Source organism: Bos indicus x Bos taurus, chromosome 21 (assembly GCF_003369695.1).
Source record: "Bos indicus x Bos taurus breed Angus x Brahman F1 hybrid chromosome 21, Bos_hybrid_MaternalHap_v2.0, whole genome shotgun sequence".
Classification (NCBI taxonomy): Eukaryota; Metazoa; Chordata; class Mammalia; order Artiodactyla; family Bovidae; genus Bos; species Bos indicus x Bos taurus.
Genome location: NC_040096.1, coordinates 61,074,998 through 61,096,150, shown reverse-complemented (window position 1 = coordinate 61,096,150; position 21,153 = coordinate 61,074,998). Strand labels below are relative to the sequence as shown.

Here is a 21,153-nt window from a genome sequence, read left to right as displayed (position 1 = left end):
TGTTATAAATAAGCATATAATTTTATCAGCAAGTGGATGACCTCAACTAGGGAGAGGACACACAGAAGAGTGGGAAGAATCCTGGCTTGAGTAACAGAAGGACCACGTCCTCCTCCCACCCTCCCAGGCCAGCCCATGCTGCCACAGTTATCATGGTGACAGTGGGTATAGTAATTCACCTGAGTTCAGTAAATATTAATGGAGTATCCTCTCCTCGCCAGGCACTGTGTCAGGGAACTCCATTGCTGTAATTCTTACCAAAAGATAGGGATTCTGATGAATATTTTAAAATTCATTGACCTGTAAGTCTGTCCTTTTGGTACAGTTATGACTAGGCTATCTTGAAGGAGAAGGTTGGACATTTATTAACAGTCTTGTTTAGGTCAAATGACTTTAGTGCATTATTTTTTAATTTTTAGTATTCATTTATTTATTGAAGTATAGTTGACTTACAGTGCTGTATGTATGCGTTATTCTTTAATGACTTTTCATGTTAACCCTGTAAGATGGGTATTCATATTTCCATTTTACAGATGGAAGTAAATAATATGCCTGAGATTATTATATCACACATATAGCGAGGGGAATAGTGAGAACTCAAGTCTAATTCCTAAGCCTACTATTTCTTCATTAATCACATGGCTTCAAGCCAAGGAAGGAGCAGTTAATATAATTGAGCATTTGTTTATTTCAGGCACTGTCTGGGCACTCTCATTTGTGAGGTTTTATTTAATCCTCATAGGAAAATCACAAGTGGTAATATTTGAATTTTGCAATTTGACTTCAGGATCATTGGAAAAATAACTTATGGTTGGACTTAATCCGAAGGTGATGTTTTATTCTGCTTCTTGAAGGTGAAGAATATGCCCAGCCAAAATGATAATGTCGAATAAAATATCCAGTACACACTGGCTGTTGCTGATTTCTTTAATTATCATGTGCTGTGTTCATGACTAAGATAAATCCTGGTGTGACATTTAGATATACCTATTTAAACTTCTGATTCCAAATTCATTTACTTCTGACATTTGATTTTAATGACTTTCATGATTGAAAAAAAAAGATACCTCACAGAGATTCGTAGATCCAAATGGGGGAATACTGTCACTGACAACGTTCTGAGGTTTCAATTCTCAACTGTCAGTTATGCACAAGATTGTGTTGAAATCACTTTTGACATTCCCTTCTTCCTTGATCTCAATCAATTATTCTTGCTAATTAGTTGGATGATGCTACGTTTATATATGTATATATTATAAACTTTAAAACCCCATTTTAAGAGCTTTGTTCAAAATACTTTAAATTTATTGAGATAATTTTTCATGTTTTCAAACCTTTGTAACCTGTCTAGATGATGACTTAAAAAATAGGGTTTTAATAGATATTTTTTCAGCTACAAAATCATATAACAGTGGAAACATTTCCAAATGTAAGTTTTAAAAATGTTCTCCATAGTAGAAATACCCTTTCAGAAGCTACTTTTCTCACTCATTAATGAAGTGGTATCTTTACTTTTAAATGACAGATTGTGGGCTGCCAGACTCACCCTCTGCAAATGGTCCACACTCTGTCTGTGGAGTGTGTTTCTCTCTAAATTACTTTTTACCTATCAAAAAAAAAAAGTTATGTTTGGTTTTTTGGAGTATAACTGCTATTGAAGTATAATGGCATATACTACTGATAGTCAAGTGTCATCACATAAAAGGTAAGTGTATTTAAAATTCTAATCTTTGTGAAGAGGAAAATTGCTTATTATCTTTAAAGTCAACTTCTAAATGTTTGATCATAAGAAAATCAGAAACTTACTGTCATTTTCTGTCTGTCACAGAGATTCTACTGTGTGAAGGTCTGTTTTTTTATGTAGACTGTATGCTCAAGTGTCAGTGCGTTGAAATGGAACATCCAACCAAGGGTGCCGCTCTTCACCCTTCCCATTGTCTTCTCTTGGTGCCGGTCTGGTGTGAGGCCTGAGGCAGAATGCAGATATCTATTTGTATATTAAGTATAGTACCACTTTTACATCTGCTCTAACTTTATTTGAATGGTGATGCCTGGGTTTAAACTAGTAAGGATGTATTCTTTTCCGAGTTAGTCTTATGATACGTATTAAAAAGAAGCGTACAACTTAACTGTTTGCTTTTCTTCTTCTGCCAAGCACACCTTAAATTCCTAATAGTGCTTACCATTGTGCTAGCTAGGCACTGGGGAAGACAAGAAACAATAGTTGGCATAAAGTATTGACTTCGTACCAGGAACCACGTTGGTACCTTTACGTGTTATTTCATTTACACTCACAGTAACCTTGAGAAATTGGTGTTTTCCCTGTTCTATGGATGGGGCTTCCCAGCTGGCACAGTTGGTAAAGAAGCTGCCTATCAGTACAGGAGACACAAGAGATACGGGTTCAGTCCCTGGCTTGGGAAGATCCCCTGGAGTAGGAAAGGGCAACCCACTCTACTATTCTTGCCGGAATGGTTGCAGCGAGTTGGACATGACTGAGCATGCGCTGGCGGGCGGGCTGGTTGTTTTATGGATGAGGAAATTGAGACTCATGTTAAAAACTTGTCCAGAACCACCCAGCTCATAAGTGACTGAGCTACTGTGTTTTGTTTTCTTTTTTTTTTTTGAGCTACTGTGTCTTAAAACTACTATATACCTTGTCCATTTTTAAATTGACTTAAAACGTTTTCATTATAAGTTTAAATGTGTGTGTGTCTGTTGTGTCCGACCCTTTGCAACCCCGTAGACCACAGCCCACCAGGCCCCTCTGTCCATGGGATTCTCCAGGCAAGAACAGTGGAGTGGGTTGCCACTTCTTCTCCAAAAGGAACTATAGAAAGAAAGAAAGTGAAGTCACTCAGTCATGTCCAACTCTTTGCGACCCCATGGACTGTAGCCTACCAGGCTCCTCCATCCATGCAATTTTCCAGGCAAGAGTACTGGAGTGGCTTGCCATTTCCTTCTCCATATAAGTTTAAATAGTTGAGGATAATTTTTGTTGTGTTGTAAATACTTATATAATAAAAATATAGTTTTTTTTAACCCAGTAAGATCTAAATTCCCACCATTATATATATAAACATATTTAAACAAGGTCATCATTAGTAGCTGGAAATTTAACAGTGTATATTTTTCTGTTGAACTCATATGTCTGTTCAACTTCTCTGCACAATTTTTTCATAATTCATGTATTTTATCCTAATTCATGTATTTTGTTCTTGTATCTTTTATTGATCATGCTGTCATTTCTCTATAATAAGACATGTAACTAAATTTAAATTATCATATTGAAAATTTTTGTCACAAGCTTTCTTTTGCATTAAGTGAATATTTTTCTAGTGTAACATTTTAATTCCCACAATGATTTCTTCACTATTTTTTCTTTTTCTTTTTTTTGAATTTTTTTGGTCATTTAATTGGTTTGCTCCAGGACTTACCATGTTGATCTTACCAGTATCTCCTTCACATATCATTAAACTTTTAAGTATTAAATTTTTCTTCTGGATTGTTTTGTTATTACAGTTATAAGTGCAGTTGATCAAAACAATATAATATATTTTACATTTGAATAACTAAACATAAGAACTTTTATTAGAAATATATTTATTGATGTTTTGGGTGTGTTTTCTCCTTTCCCCTGCTTTCTTCAGGTATCCTTGGATGAATATACTTACAACTAGAATTTGATAGGGTTCAGCATAAATTGCATTCTAAACTTTTAAGATAGTCATAAGCTTGAGAAACACTTGTCATTAATAAGTAGATGAGAATTGTAGGGATTTTGCAGTAACAGAATCACTTAGTTCTTTGATCTTTTTTATGGCAATGCCAAAAAATGTGTGTCAAATGGGAAAAGGCCAGAAGACTTAATTGGTGGTTCTGCCTGAAGATTTTTATATCCTAGACAGTGCCTAAGGGATGATTCAGGAGGGGGAAAAGATAGCGAGTTTTTTTGGCTCAGTGGGAGAGGGGGACTGTACAAGGGAATGTGGGAAAGCGGACCCAACCCCATGCCGCTTCTCAGAAGGTCCATTTTAGGAAAGAACATATTTGGAGACTGCGTGTGTGCTCTGTCTCTCAGTCATGTCCTGCTCTTTGCAACCCCACGGACTGTTGCCCTCCAGGCTCCTCTGTCTGTGGGATTTCACAGGCAAGAATACTTGAGCGCCTTGCCGTTTCCTCCTCCTGGAGATCTTCCCAACCCAGGGATGGAACCCAAGTCTCCTGCTTGGCAGGTGGATTCTTCACCCCTGAGCCACCAGGAAAGCCCATTTGGAGTTTAGGGATATGGATACTTATACTTTAAAACCAGCCAGGCTCATGTACTCTTTAGGAAATCTGTAGGATCACACAAATACCAGTGTGAAGAAAGCCTGTTAAAGTAGTAACCTCCAGTGAAATAATGTGCGCCATTCTAAATCTCCACATTCAATGTGAGCTTTGTAGATGAAGAATTACAACACTACCCTTATGCAACATGGCATATAGGAAGCATCTTCATGTAGACTGGCATTTGATAAATATTTATTGCTTTAATGTAAAAGTATATTGTCTGTTAAAAAAAGCCCATTTAATTATTCTTCTAACTGTGTTTATATCCATCTGTCGTCCTTCTGTTGTAGTTAACCCTTTACTGAAATTGCTCTCAGTGGGATCACCTAAACCCTGTCACTAAGTTCAGTGGACATTAAAAAGGTCTTTGACTTCTTGTAGTTTTTGTTGCACTTGATCATTCTTTATGTTATGTTTCCACAATTTTCTGGGACAAGAGTTTCTCTTGATTTTCTTTCTACTTCTCTGCTTATTATTATTTTGTTGTTGTTCACTTTGCAAGTTCCTTTTTCTTGACTTGTTTCTTAAATGTTGGTGTTTATCAGGATTCTGTCCTAGGTCTCTGGCCTTTTTACTCTATGTTAGTTGTAAAAGTCTGTCTCTCCTCACTCCTGTGGCTTCATTTACCTTCTGTGTTTATAAAGCCCCTCTGTATAACAGGCCCCCATGGCTCTCCTGAACTCTAGACCAGAGCACCCACTTGTGTCCTGGACATCTCCACCTGGGAGTCTGCTCAAATACACTCTCTGGAACTGAGCTTCTCACCTCTCCCTCCCCTAACTCAGTACATGGCATCACTGTCAAAGCCGTTGCCCAGGCCAGCAACTTGGGAATTATTTTTGATTCTTTTCTTTTCCACTCATTATGCCAGTTATTTCTACTTCTTAATATGTTATAAAAAAAATCCATCCACCTCTTGCTCTTCTCATTGTCCCTATCCTTGCCAAGCCAATTTCTCTTAGTTTCTCTTATTTGTAACAGCCTTTCTGCTTGAGTTTTGCTTCCTCCTGTGAGTGGCCCATGGGATAGTTCTTTTCTCATCATGGCGCCCTTGCTTAAAACCTTTCAGTGGTTTCACATTGCCCTTGAGATAAATTTCAAACTCTTTAACATTAATTACAAGGGTTTTTGGATCCCGCTCACCCTTATCTGTGTAGCCTTATCTCTGGCTCATCAGCCTGGCATGCTACACTGAAGCCTAAAGCAGCTTTTTCCCTCTGCCCAAATACTCTTGTGTCTCAGATATATGTATTTGCACATACTGACCTCTGCTTTTCTTGAATCCTTCTACATGCTACTGTATCTGTCTGGACCATTGTGTGCAATTAACTCCTCAGCTCTTTGGTCTCAGCTTTAAATAGCACTTCCTCAGGTGGCCTGCCTTGAATCTCCAGACTAGGTTCTTTTACAAGCTAAAGTAGTACAGTGTATTTCCTCTGTTATTCAACTCATCACATATGTCTTTCGTAGTAAGCTATTTTGTCAGCTTACTGAGGACCAGGAATCATCTGTGTCTTGGTCTCTGATTTCTTTATCCTTAGTGCCTGAGACATGTATAAACGTATTTGTTGTTCAGTTGTTCAGTCACTAAGTCGTGTCCACCTCTTTGTGATCCAATGGACTGCAGTATGCCAGGTTTCCCAGCCCTTCACTGTCTCCCAGAGTTTGCTCAGACTCATGTCCATTGAATTGGTGATGCCATCCTGCCATCTCATCCTCTGTCGTCCCCTTCTCCTCCTGCCCTCAGTCTTTCCCAGCATCAGGGTCTTTTCCAGTGAGTCGGCTCTTTGCATCAGGTGGCCAAAGTACTGGAGCTTCAGCTTTAGCATCAGTCCTTGCAATGCAGATTCAGGGTTGATTTTCCTTAGGATTGACTGGTTTGACTACCTTGCTGTCCAAGGGAGTCTCAGGAGTCTTCTCCAGCACCACAACTCGAAAGCATCAGTTCTTTAGTGCTCTGCCTCTTACATCCATACATGACTATTGGAAAAACCATAGCTTTGACCATATGAACCTTTGTTGGCAAAGTGATGTCTCTGCTTTTTAATATGCTCTCTAGGTTTGTCATAGCCTTTCTTCTAAGGAGCAAGTGTCTTTTAGTTTCATGGCTGCAGTCACCATCTACAGTGATTTTGAAGCCCAAGAAAATAAAATCTGTCACTCTTTCCACTTTTTCCCCATTTATTTGCCATGAAATGATGGGTCTGGATGCTTTGATCTTAGTTTTTTGAATGTGAAGCTTTAAGCCAGCTTTTTCACTCTTCTCTTTCTTCTTTGAGTAAGTTAACAGTTTTACTTTCTTGTTCTTGTGATTTCAAAATGCACTTGTTTTTTCTCTTTAGTGTCTCAATGAGATCCTGGAGTCAGCAGATGCACCTTTAGAAGTCACAGAAGGATTCATACAGTCAATTTCTCTGTCCGTTCCATGGGGCTCCTTGTTGCAGGACAATTGTGCACTGGAAGTGAGGGGGTTAGAAATGGTCTTCCGACCTCGACCCCGCCTAGGTAGGTGTGTTAGGTATTTCTGTTTGTTTCTATTTTTACTTTTCAGAGATTGGGAAAGTAGCCTAATTGCATTAAGTTGAGTATTTAATTTAGTACCTTGCATGTATTTGTAAGATTCTCAGTAGGTAAAATTTTAGGATGTGGCCCATGTAGGGGGGTGGGTGTGATTGTATCTTCAGAGTTATTTCTCTCTCTCCTTACCCATAAGAACTTGAGTATATAGATGATTGGTTTAGTTATTGGTTACCAGTTATCTAAAGTGACATATGCTTTTTTTTTTTAAGTATAGTTGATTTACAATGTCAGGTATACAGCAAAATGATTCATTTATCTGTGTGTGTGTGTACATGTTCTTTTATATAGATCTATATATTTTTTCAGATTCTTTTCCATTGTAGGTTATTATAAGATATTGAATAAAAAGTGATTTATGTTTTCAAAATTCAAAGTATTGTGCCAGAAGCAAGGAAGTGCTCAAAGACTGATGGAGAAATGTTAAAAGGACACAGGATTGGGTTTGAAGGGGCTCCCATTGGCCAAGTCTGGAAAATTTGAGTATCAGAAAGGATAATGACAATAATGAATTATAACGCACTAAAAGAAAAACCAAAACCCAAAGTCCATGTTACTACGAATAAGTAAATAAGTACGTAAGGGGGGAAAGAAGAAGGATTGCCACTACTGATAAACATATAAAAAATAAAAGATGGAATATCACCATGTTTTCAAGCACCATAGTAGAAATTAATGCAGGTGAGGATCATCAGTTGATGCTGACACCATTCTGAAGGGTTGAGGATCTTGATATTTAGACAGTATCAGAATATCTCCTTCCATTTACGTATTATTTACAGAGAGAAAAAGTTTCTTCTCAGTGGAGAAAATTGACAGTCACCACCATAACTGAGTGAGCAGACTTGATCTCATCATCAGTGGGTCACACTGACGGCACATGTGTTCTGAGGTGATGGACCGAGAAGGAGGGGCTCACTTATGTACTGTTCTTGCTAAAAGTGGTTAGTCTGAGTCAGACACTGAGGAAGCAGTCAGGCAAATCCAAAACGAGAGAAAGCCTGTTAACTAGCTGGTCGGTACTGTTTTTGTTTTTTTTTTTTTAAAGGTTCAGTTATGAAAGACAGTGAAGGTAGAGGAACTATTTAGATTAAAGGAGACTAAAGACTTGATAACTAATTGCAATATGTAACTTTTTTTCTTTTTTCCTGTGGAGGGTATGTTGAGGCAGGTGGGAAGATTGGGGTATTGAATGTATGGTGGTGATAGTGGTGGCTTAGTAGCTAAATCGTGTGCGACTCTTGCAACGCCCTGGACTGTAGCCCGCCAGGCTCCTCTGTCCGTGGGATTCTCTGGACAAGAATACTGGAGTGGGTTGCAGGATTCTTGCTTCCTCCAGGGGATCTTCCCGACCCAGGGATTGAACACATGTCTCCTGCATTGCAGGTAGATTTTTCACTGCTGAGCCACCTCACTGAATGTATATAATATATTGTGTTGATGTCACATCACTTGGGTGTGTTAATGGTACTGAGCTTTTGCAGGAGACTGATCTCATTCTTAGGAGTCACATACTCCAGTTGTTAGGGATGAGTGTTACAAAATCTAGTTTAGCGAAAGCTTGTGTGTGTGAGTCTATGAGTGTGTGAGTGTGTGTGCACGTATGTGTAATCTTGATGAATCTAGGTGCAGGGTATGCATTGTACATATCTTAGGACTGAACATTTTCAAAAGAAAACTTTGGGAGGGAAAGTTTTAAAGTAGTAGTAAGCCGTTGTTCACGAGTATATACACATAGTAGCTTTAATTATGCATATGATGGGTTCTGATTTATCAAACCTGGATATTGTGCTTCTTGCATGCCAGATGCTGTTCTGAGTAGTTTACAAGTAGTATCCTCACAATAACTCTTTGAAATAGATCCTTTTAATTGTATTCATTGGACTGAATAGGAAATTGATGCATAAATTGTCATTTAATAACTTGACCAAGGTCATAGCTAGTTAAGTGGAGAAGACAGGGTCTGGACCCAGGGAGTCTAGTTCTGGACCGGCTGTTCTTACCACTGTGCTGTGCTGTGTACTGGACTTACTGAAGAGTAGTTGTGTCTGGCATGTTATAAGCTCGTAAGGTTGTGATGGTGAATCATCTTAAATTATGAGCGTAAATGCTTCCAGTGACAATTGATGTTTGTAAAGATGTTATGTTTGAAGAGTTATGATCCCAAGTTTTGCCTAAAACATCTGTGCATGGAAATTATTAGTAACCTGGTATTTAATTAACAAGAATACTTTATATGTTAACCAAGCTGAGGAGACATACTAGTACATTCCTATGGAAAGTGAAATATTTTACCCTTATTTTAAAAATATTTCATTAGAAGGACTTTTAACTTTAATTTTAGAAGGCAATAATTCTAGTAATCTCTTGTCAGTTTGTTTTAGATAACATAAGGAAGTGTGATAGACTTCTTTTATAAGGATATACCTGGAAAGGACTTTACACAGTTTGTGTGTTCCTTCTCCAAGGCTGCTCTTCTGGTTTGTCTGCATTTATACTAACCTTCTAAAGCCCACGTCGGCTGCTACCTCTACTTTCCGCTGAATTCCCTTAACTAGAAGATTTAGCCTCTTCTCTTACCTGATATGATATTTTCTGTTGACACTCTGTGGTTGTCTATTAATTCTTCTTATTTATATCTCGTTTCTTCCACTATCTTGTAGTCTCTTTGAGGGCAGATTTAATAATTATTGTATTTTTCTACCCTATAAACGGAGTCAGCCAACTATGGCCTGCAGATCAAGTCTGGTCTGTTACCTGTTTTTATAAATAAATTTTTATTGAAATATCACCTGGTGTACGTATTCTCTCATTCATTAATTCTCTCTGGCTGCTTTTGTACTAGAGTGAGAGAGTTGAGTAGTTGTGATAGAGACCATATGGCCTCAAAGCCTCAAATATTTGTTATCTGATCCTTTGCAGAAATTTTGTTGACCTCTGTTCTACAGCATTTTGAACAATACCACCCATATAAAATATCCATTAAATACTTGAGTAAATATGTGAATAAGTATTTGGCAGATATATACCATGTAATGAGAACATGTGTCTCAACTTCTTTCTGTGATTTTTTTCCTCCCTTCTTGGATATTATAAGGTGATGTTTAAATCTCAGGAGTAAGTTCTAGAATACTGTATCCCTGGGTGATACCATGATGCTAAATATCTCTTGGGGGATTAAGAACTTATTAGTTTGAAATGTGTAGTTTTAAGGAATGGCTTAGTTGTAACCATGAGAAGTTATTGAGGATTTGTCTGTATTTTCTGCAGCATCTGCTTCTGAGCCCATGTATTGGTCAAGCTTCATGACCAGCAGTATGCAATTGGCAAAAGAATGTCTTAGCCAGAAACTAACAGATGAACAAGGAGAAGGATCTCAGCCTTTTGAAGGACTTGAAAAGTTTGCTGAAACCATCGAAACAGGTTTGGCATTATTGAGTATTTAAAAAAATTTTAGATTGTATTTAATAATTTAGTACCTTGATTTAGTATGTATTGTGTAAGAAAAACTCATTGGAGTAGTTTTTTAAAAAATTGCTATTCTTACTTCAGAACTTTAGAATTGAAGTTATTTAAAAAATTATACAGTATTTGGACTTCCCTGGTGTCACAGTGGATGGAAACCCACATGCCAATGCAGGGGACATGGGTTCGATCCCTGGTCCAGGAAGATTCCTCATGCTGCGGAGCAACTAGGCTGCTGTGCCACAGCTCCTGTGCCCGTGTGCTGCAACTGCTGGAGCCCATGCTCTGCCATGAAGAGTAGCCCCGTCACGCCCCACCTAGACAGAGTCTGAGCCCAGCACTGAAGACCCAGCACCACCAAAAGCAAACAAATAATTTAAAAAATTACACAGTATTCAGTTTAATTTCATGTTGTTTTTTCACCCTAGTTTCTCCTTTATTTTATTACGCTTGCATAATGAAGGGATTAGAATTCAACAGACAGTGTTAGTCATTGCCCCAGGATGAGATGTAACACGCTGTATGTTCTCAGCCCACAAAATATTTATTACAAAACTCAAAATTTGGGGCTTTTTTTTTTAAGGTACGAAATTCAACTTTTATTTTGTAAGTTCTTATTAAACTAATTTAGTATTTATTTGGTTTATTCTAGTACTAAGAAGAGTAAAGGTCACTTTTATAGACACTGTCTTGAGAATTGAACACGTGCCAGAAAATTCCAAAACTGGAACTGCACTTGAAATTCGAATAGAAAGGTAAGACTTCTTATATCTGAAAACAAATTACCCAGTTCTTTTCTTTATAAATAATAAGATCTGACTCATCAGATTCAGGATACTTTAGGAGATTCAGTCAGTCAGTCAGTTCAGTCGCTCAGTCGTGTCTGACTCTGCGACCCCATGAACCGCAGCACGCCAGGCCTCCCTGTCTATCACCAACTCCCAAAGTCCACCCAAATCCATGTCCATCGAGTTGGTGATGCCATCCAACCATCTCATCCTCTGACGTCCCCTTCTCCTTCTGCGCTCAATCTTTCCCAGCATCAGGGTCTTTTCAAATGAGTCAGCTCTTTGCATCAGGTGGCCAAAGTATTGGAGTTTCAGCTTCAACATCAGTCCTTCCAATGAACACCCAGGACTGAGCTCCTTTAGGATGGACTGGTTGGATCTCCTTGCAGTCCAAGGGACTCTCAAGAGTCTTTTCCAACACCACAGTTCAAAAGCATCAATTCTTCTGTGCTCAGCTTTCCTTATAGTCCCAACTCTCATATCCATACATGAACCACTGGAAGAACCATCGCCTTGACTAGATGGACCTTTGTGACAAAGTAATGTTTCTGCTTTTTAATATGCTGTTAGGAGATTAGATGTGATTATATTCAGTTAATATATTACATTATTTCAGAGTAAAGTGTTGTTCTCCAAGTTGTGTTCCAATCCAGTTATTAAAAACAAAGTACCAGTTGGGGTATAACTATTTGAATATTTGAATTCACAAAGTAATTCTCATTTAGCTGATACCAAGTCAAAATAATGACTATTTGAGTGATACTAAATTTAAGGTACCCTGTTGGAGTATTTCAGGTTTTTCATATGAACAATGTACTATTTAGATGTATCTCATTACTGTGAAAGGATTTTTGCATTGCTTCCTTTTATCTATTTGCTGCTTTAGGCTAAGACTACTGTTTTCTTGGGGGATTCTGTGAGGGTATTTTAAGGTCAGTATGTACAGTAGAGATTAGTTAAAAAGATATAAATACATCACTTTTAGTTTTCACTGTATGACCACCTGGAACTCCTATAAATAGACTAAAACAGGGATTGATTTACATACACACTGCAGAGTGTTGTTTTGAGATTATGACTCTTCACCAGTGTCTTAATGCCACATGAACTGCCAGCAGAGATGAGCAGAGTGAAGTATGTACACCGAGCACCAAAGACACTTTGTTTGTGGATATGTTGGGAACCTTTACTGAGCTTTAAACAGATATGTTCTGATTTCTGTCTTTGACAAAATATACCTATTAGTGAATCAGTTACTGTTAACAGATCTTTGAAATTAAGTTGCATTACCTTAAAATGGTGTATTTAAAAAGTATCTAAAATCTTCTGCATTTAGAACAGTATTACTTTGGAAACAGTGACAGATTTTATTTTCTTGGGCTCCAAAATCACTGTGCATGGTGACTGCAGCCTGGAAATTAAAAGACACTTGCTTCTTGGAAGAAAAGCTATGACAAACGTGCTGTTAAGTAACTTCAGTCGTGTCCGACTCTGTGCGGCCCCATAGACGGCAGCCCACCAGGCTCCCCCGTCCCTGGGACTCTCCAGGCAAGAACACTGGAGTGGGTTGCCATTTCCTTCTCCAATGCATGAAAGTGAAAAGTGAAAGTGAAGTCGCTCAGTTGTGTCTGACTCTTAGCAACCCCATGGACTGCAGCCTACCAGGCTCCTCCGTCCATGGGATTTTCCAGGCAAGAGTACTGGAGTGGGTTGACATTGCCTTCTCCAATGACAAACCTAGACAGCATATTAAAAAACAGAGACATCACTTTGCTGACAAAGGTCCGTCTAGTCAAAGCTATGGTTTTTCCAGTAGTCATGTACGTCTGTGAGAGTTGGATCATAAAGAATGCTGAGCGCTAAAGAATTTATGCTTTCAAATTGTGGTGCTGGAGAAGACTCTTGAGAGTCCCTTCGACAGCATGGAGTTCGAGCCAGTCAATCATAAAGAAAATTGGTCCTGAATGTTCTTTGGAAGGACTGATGCTGAAGCTCTAGTACTTTGGCTACCTGATGCAAAGAGCCAACTCATTTGAAAAGAAGATGGAGGGCAAGTGGAGAAGGGGATGACAGAGGATGAGGTGGTTGAACGACACCACCAACTCAATGCATATGAGTTTGAACAAACTGGGAGATGGTGAAAGACAGGGAAGCCTGGCATGCTGCAGGGCACACAGCATGTGCTGCACAAAGAATCAGGCACTACTTAGCTACTGAACAACAACAACAACAGTTTAATTTAAGCTGAAGATGAGTGGTAAGGACTCATAGAATAGTTACAGAAATTCAAGCAATGACACATCACACTCTTGTTTAGAGTCAAGTGCTGTCTCAGTGTTTCAAGAGATGTTTGTGAGAGAGCACAGGAATTATTTTCCTTGGAGCTAACTTTAGGAAGTTATTCATTTTTTCCCCAAATTTAGGAGCCTCAAAATAGTACCTTCTTGGGGTTAATTTAATGTTTCTTCATGAAAATATTTACGAGAGTAAAGCATGATAATGCTGACACATATGTGATAGGTATATTCTAAGAAGAGCTAACACTTGAAAAATTTCTTTAATTTCAGCAGCTGTATTTCTTTTTTTTAATTTTATTTTATTTTATTTTTAAACTTTACAAATTGTATTAGTTTTGCCAAATATCAAAATGAATCCGCCACAGGTATACATGTGTTCCCCATCCTGAACCCACCTCCCTCCTCCCTCCCCATACCCTCCTTCTGGGTCGTCCCAGTGCACTAGCCCCAAGCATCCAGTATCGTGTATCGAACCTGGACTGGCAACTCGTTTCATACATGATATTATACATGTTTCAATGCCATTCTCCCAAATCTTCCCACCCTCTCCCTCTCCCATAGAGTCCATAAGACTGTTCTATACATCAGTGTCTCTTTTGCTGTCTCGTACACAGGGTTATTGTTACCATCTTTCTAAATTCCATATATATGCGTTAGTACACTATATTGGTGTTTTTCTTTCTGGCTTACTTCACTCTGTATAATAGGCTCCAGTTTCATCCACCTCATTAGAACTGATTCAAATGTATTCTTTTTAATGGCTGAGTAATACTCCATTGTGTATATGTACCACAGCTTTCTTATCCATTCATCTGCTGATGGACATCTAGGTTGCTTCCGTGTCCTGGCTATTATAAACAGTGCTGCGATGAACATTGGGGTACACGTGTCTCTTTCCCTTCTGGTTTCCTCAGTGTGTATGCCCAGCAGTGGGATTGCTGGATCATAAGGCAGTTTATTTCTTATAATTGCAAATAGGTCTTCCTAAGAGTTTTATGCAAATGCTCTTTTTGTTTTTAACTTTCAGAACCATGTACTGTGATGAAACTGCTGACGAGTCCTCAGGAATTAACGTACATCAACCCACAGCTTTTGCTCACAAGTTACTTCAGCTCTCTGGAGTGTCTCTCTTCTGGGATGAGTTTTCTGCATCTGCAAAATCCTCCCCAGTGTGTTCAACTGTGCCAGTGGTAAGGAAAACAAATCAGAGAAGCCAGAAAATGAATTCACAGATTTTCAGAAGGTTTACTTGAGAACTATTAAAATTTCCTAGGATGTGTGATGTGTACTGATGGGTTTCCTTGTGATCTGAGAGTTAACACAAATATTCAGTAATGGGGACATATATTTCAGATTTAAAAATACATTTGTAAAAAAAATACATTTGTAATTAATGCCATTTCTACCAGAAATACATTTGCTGTGTATTAATTTAATAGAGAAACATTGGATTTTATGTCCTAGGGAGAAATGGCATATTAACATCTAATATCTTTTTTATAATAAAAACAGGCAACTAAGCAATATTCACATTTACCTTCCATGATGCATGTATTGTTGAAAATGTTATGTTACAAGTCATATCTTGTAAGAATTTTATAATTAAGGAAAAAGAACTGTGTTCATCCCTTCTTAGATTGGAGAGCCCTTTTATAAATCAATCACCTCATAATTTGTCTTTTACTTTATTTCACAAATCGTATTTTCTTAATTATTGGATGTATATTAAATTTTCTTATTATGTAATTTGAACAGATGCTGTGCTTTTTTTCATAAAGTACTTTTCCATAACTTGCCTTTATTAAGCTACTGTGCTATGTTTTATGCTAGTTCTGCAATACTGGTTTATCCATTGTCACAATATAGTTGTCACGTAAATACTGTATTCTTCTTAAATTAACAGTCGTGTTTTACATCTCAGTTTACTTACACTAAAGTATTGGAAGGAATTACATTTTTTCTTCTTGCGTTACTGTAGGAAACAGAGCCAAAGCTGTCACCTAGCTGGAATCCAAAAATTGTTTATGAACCTCACCCACAACTAACAAGGAACTTGCCAGAAGTAGCACCTTCTGACCCAGTGCAAATAGGAGGGCTCAATGGTAGGCTGGAGTTGAGTCTCACATTGAAACAGAATGAAGTACTTCCTGGAGCTAAGGTCAGTATTTGTTTTATTTTCTGTAGATAAAGTAAACCTGGAGGCATTCTTTATGCTGTGGCCCTCTGACTGGTTCACATAGACTGTCCTGTGACCAGGTTACCCACTGCCTTGGAGTCAGCATTTTTACCTGCAGTTGGTGCCTCTGTCTGCATATCTTGGAGTTCACCTGAGGCCCACCTTTGCCCATCTGCTGCAGCTCAGGGTTTGAAACTGTCTCCTGTGCTCAACTTTCCCCCACTTTCAAAAATGTTCATTAGTTCAGATAACTAGGAGTTTCTTAAAGAATCATTTTCATCATGAAATTAAAAAGTTAAAAGAAGGAGAAGTTAAGAAAGCGTGTTAGCTGAAAGTGAAAGTTAGTTGCTCAGCCATATTTGACTGTTTGCAACCCCATGAACTATAGTTGCCAGGCTTCTCTGTCCATGGAATTCTCCAGGGAAGAGTACTGGAGTGGGTTACCATTTCCTTCACCAGGGTATCTTCCTGACCCAGGGATCAAACTTGAGTCTCCTGCATTGCAGGCAGATTCTTTACCATCTGAGCCACCGGGGAAGCCCCCGTGTTAGCTGAAGGAGATGTTTAATTATGTGTATATAAAACTATCCACCTATGTGTATTTTGAACAGAATGTCCATGTTTATAATTGTATAATATTTATGAAAAGAGATGAGTTTTTTCCATAATGTTGCATAGCTTGTAGAAGTCACTGTAAAGACAACTGTACCTCTTTCTTAGGGAGCAATACTGAACAGTCTGGAGAGTCAGGAAACTTGAATTTTTTTAGTTAGTTAATTATGTGTCTTTCAGGTTATTGTTTTCAGGTTCTTAAACCTAATTTTCCACAGTTTATTGTGATCCACACAGTCAAAGGCTTTGGCATAGTCAATAAAGCAAAAATAGATGTTTTTCTGGAACTCTCTTGCTTTTTCGATGATCCAGCGGATGTTGGCAATTTGATCTCTGGTTCCTCTGCCTTTTCTAAAACCAGCTTGAACATCTGGAAGTTCACAGTTCACGTACTGCTGAAGCCTGGCTTGGAGAATTTTGAGCATTACTTTACTAGCGTGTGAGATGAGTGCAATTGTGTGGTAGTTTGAGCATTCTTTGGCATTGCCTTTCTTTGGGATTGGAATGAAAACTGACCTTTTCCAGTCCTGTGACCACTGCTGAGTTTTCCAAATTTGCTGGCATATTGAGTGCAGCACTTTCACAGCAGCATCATTCAGGATTTGAAATAGCTCAACTGGAATTCCATCACCTCCACTAGCTTTGTTCGTAGTGATGCTTTCTAAGGCCCACTTGACTTCACATTCCAGGATTTCTGGCTCTGGGTGAGTGATCACACCATCGTGATTATCTTGGTCATGAAGATCTTTTTTGTACAGTTCTTCTGTGTATTCCTGTCACCTCTTCTTAATATCTTCTGCTTCTGTTAGGTCCATACCATTTCTGTCCTTTATTGAGCCCATCTTTGCATGAAATGTTCCCTTGGTATCTCTCATTTTCTTGAAGAGATCTCTAGTCTTTCCCATTCTGTTGTTTTCCTCTATTTCTTTGCAGTGATCGCTGAGGAAGGCTTTCTTATCTCTTCTTTGGAACTCTGCATTCAGATGCTTGTATCTTTCCTTTTCTCCTTTGCTTTTTGCTTCTCTTCTTTTCACAGCTATTTGGAAGGCCTCCTCAGACAGCCATTTTGCTTTTTTGCATTTCTTTTCCATGGGGATGGTCTTGATCCCTATCTTTGGCCACCTCATGCGAAGAGTTGACTCATTGGGAAAGACTGTGATACTGGGAGGGATTGGGGGTAGGAGGAGAAGGGGACAACAGAGGATGAGATGGCTGGATGGCATCACTGACTCGATGGACGTGAGTCTCAGTGAACTCCGGGAGTTGGTGATGGACAGGGAGGCCTGGCGTGCTGCGATTCATGGGGTCGCAAAGAGTCAGACACGACTGAGCGACTGAACTGAACTGAACTGAAACCTAATTTTACCATATAATCTGTGTAAAATGCACTTTAGGAAAATATCAGGATTTATTCATTTGTATTTTCACAGATATAACTAGCTCTAGACATTTGACTGACTACTGTATGCCAGAGCCTGTGCTGGTTGTTGGGACAGACATAGAAATGAAAGGAATGCAATCTTTGTCTTAATAAAAGTATAAGAGGCATAGACATGGCTGTGGGAATGTGTAAGAGGGAACCACTCTATACATGTGAACACACATAAAAAACTTTTCAGAAGATTGAAGGATCCCTGGAACTCTTTCTCTGAAATGGAGCACCTGATTAGAGTTGGAGGGGGAGGAAGGTGCAGATTGAAATGTTGATGTTCCTATTACTATGATTGGTTTTCTTTTTTTTTTTTGGCCACATTACGTGGCTTGTGGGATTTTAGTTCTCTGACCAAGAATTGCACCCCGGTCGACAGCAGGGATTGAGCCTGAGTCCACAGCAGTAAAAGCCCAAATCTTAACCACTGGACCACCAGGGAAATTCCCTGATGTTATTCTTACTGATTATCCCTCCTCCTCTTTGATTACTGTTCTGTTCTCCTTCAGTAGAGTTCAGTTCAGTGGCTCAGTCGTGTGCAACTCTTTGCGACCCCATAGACTGCAGCGTGCCAGGCTTCCCTGTACATCACCAACTCCCGGAGTTTACTCAAACTCATTGGTGATGCCATCCAACCGTCTCATCCTTCTGTTGTCCCCTTCTCCTCCCATCTTCAATCTTTCCCAGCATCAGGGTCTTTTCAGATGAGTCAGTTCTTTGTATCAGGTGGCCAAAGTATTAGAGTTTCAGCTTGAGCATCACTCCTTCCAAAGAATATTCAGGACTGATTTCCTTTAGGATGAACTGGCTGGATCTCCTTGCTGTCCAAGGGACTCTCAAGAGTCTTCAATACCACAGTTCAAAAACATCAATTCTTCTGCGCTCAACTTTCTTTATAGTCCAACTCTCACATCCATACGTTACTACTGGAAAAACCATAGCTTTGACTAGATGGACCTTTGTTGGGAAAATAATGTCTCTGCTTTTTAATATGCTACCTAGGTTGGTCATAACTTTTCTTCCAAGGAGCAAGTGTCTTTTAATTTCATGGCTGTTCTACCTCAGGTGGTATGAAACCCTTTCATAGGTCTTAAGCCTCTTCACAGCATAACAGGATGGAATGGTTAATGGAGCAGAGAGCCACGGGTATGTGTAAACACTACAGGAATCCTTACTCTGTGCCAAGATCCTTGGGAAACTGAGTACATCCATGCCTCTGTAGAATGCATTTTCTAATCCTTTAAGAAGGAAGAACCATGGCTATACCTTCTTGGGTTGTTTTGGTTAATTATTGCTAGTTCTCAACATTTGTATTTTTGATTTTTGTGCATATCCAAACTTATTGCACATTATGAACTGATTTATATAAATGCCTTTTAGGTGTTACTTTTGAACATCTGTGTATTAGGTGACAGATGAACCTCTGGAACTATTAGCCAGGGTTTAATATTTGGAGATAACTCTTCTTGCCTATATGGTAATTTTTTTTGTAGCAACTGGAATATTTGAGTACATTTTGTTCTTGATGAAAATGAGTGCTAAACAGAGAAATTAAAGTTCTGAATAGCAGCATCCAGAAACAGACCTCCTGAACTTTAGTCTCTCTCTTTGCACTTAAGTCTTTCAACTATGGGATCAAAATGTTACGAGAGATTTCATGTTACTTTTTCAGTTCTCTGAGACTATTCACCACTCAAATTGTGTGTAAGTTTGGTGTTTCACATATTTAGTTTTATCAGATGTCTTCAGAAATACATTATATATGAAAATAGGGCCCTGCCTCAATTGAATTTAGAGACATTTTGTTTTAATTGCTGTGTTACACTGAGTTTGAAATTTGAAGCCTGACATGCTTCAGTCCATTGGGTCACAAAGAGTTGGACACGACTGAGTGACTGAACAACAACAACAAATTTTAGTTGTTAAAATGTTTTATCTTTTATATTTCCAGAGGAAAGTTATATGTACTTTTTTCTTTGTATGCCAAACTCAGAATGACTAATAATGACATATTTCTATGACAATTAGAAGTGAAACTCTTAATCATGTATTCTGAAAGCATATTAGAGACTATGTTTTCAATGCTAAGAAATTAAAAATCAATTTTTAAGCTCAGCATATAATCACAAAGAGATTTCCCCACTGTCCCCAGCCATAACTCCTTGCTGATTTAAGGACTGGGAAGTCAGCAGTCAGTAAGGAGCCCCGTAAAACCAGTACTTTGTGGGTCAGCCTAGGTTAAAATCCTGGCCCTGAATCTGTTATATGGCCTTGTGTGAATCAATTAATCTTTGTGAACCTGTTTTCTCATTTGTAAAACAGGAAAACTACTAAGAATTAGAGGAAATAAAATAAAAACATCTAACACAGTGTCCCAATACTCAAAAAAAGGTGATAATAATGATTATTATTGGAGAATTTGTTGCTTTATGAGTTATACCATGGAAATTTCTCAAAGTCACTATGTAATTTATTTTATGTTCTTAGAATCAGAAATTTGTTTTTCTCCTGTAAAAGATGCCATATCCTGAATATAAGTGTTTTCTTAATTGAATTATTTTTAAATTGTAAAATGGCATAAAGATCATAGGAGTCAGTATTAACATTAGGACTAAGACGAGACGAATGAAAAGTAAGGCAGGAATATTTAGCTTTTCAGAATGTGACTTAGGGAATAGAATGTTTGTTTTTGTCAGAGTGTATGCTACGGAAGTCAAGAGTGAGAGTGGGATTGGGCTTTTATTTTTAGAAGGAAAGACGGACAAAGAGGTGGAAAAGAGAAGGGAATTCCACATGAGCATCCTCTCTGCTGTGGCTTCATGTCAGTGGAGAGAAGGTTTCGTGGGCATTTGGAGGGGCACACTGTTGATAGAGAAGGTCCTTGCTGTTCTAGATAGGAGTGTGATTGATCCATGGGCAAACTTAGGAAGGCTACATTTATTTGTCCTTGGTTTGAATCAAGCTTTAAAGATTGTGATTTGAGTCTTTTGAAACCATAATGGGAATGAATACTAGATTGTTGCTATCTTTATTTTCTTGGAGACTATGTCTTAAGGCCTCCTCAAGCACCTTAAATACTCAGAAAACTCAGAGACACAAAGAGTGACATTGGTCTTTCTGACATGGAATTTCTCAGGAGGATTTTCCCTCTTAAAATAAAAGTTGATGACCTTATATGTCTTTTCATTTAGATTGTGTGAATTAGTAGAGAGAATCTGAGGTGAAGGAATCCAAGGCTAACTAATTAGTATTCCTCTCGGTGTTCTGAAAAATACTGGGATTTATGGTGATGAGTTTATAAAGAGTGTTCATTCTGAGTAGTTTCCTTTCTTTCTTTTTTTGAAGCTGGATATTGATGGGCAGATAGACTCTATACATCTGTTCCTGTCACCCAGGCAGGTGCACTTACTTTTGGACATGTTAGCAGCTATTGCTGGGCCAGGCAAGTATAATTGTTGTTACTTCTAGTTCTTTAAA

General features: G+C 38.4%; 1 protein-coding gene across 7 annotated transcripts in view; it reads left to right on the top strand.

Moving 5' to 3' along the window:
- The window catches only part of ATG2B (autophagy related 2B), an 80,064-nt gene that overhangs the window by 1,337 nt on the left and 57,574 nt on the right, over positions 1-21,153 (top strand). For 6 of the 7 annotated variants that reach the window (XM_027521558.1, XM_027521559.1, XM_027521557.1 and 3 more), the window contains exons 2-7: positions 6,675-6,837; positions 10,180-10,332; positions 11,027-11,129; positions 14,487-14,649; positions 15,438-15,617; positions 21,022-21,118. In XM_027521558.1, the coding sequence (XP_027377359.1) occupies positions 6,675-6,837; positions 10,180-10,332; positions 11,027-11,129; positions 14,487-14,649; positions 15,438-15,617; positions 21,022-21,118 (859 nt within the window). The remainder of the gene's footprint in view (positions 1-6,674; positions 6,838-10,179; positions 10,333-11,026; positions 11,130-14,486; positions 14,650-15,437; positions 15,618-21,021; positions 21,119-21,153) is intronic. The other variant, XM_027521562.1, reaches the window with a different exon arrangement.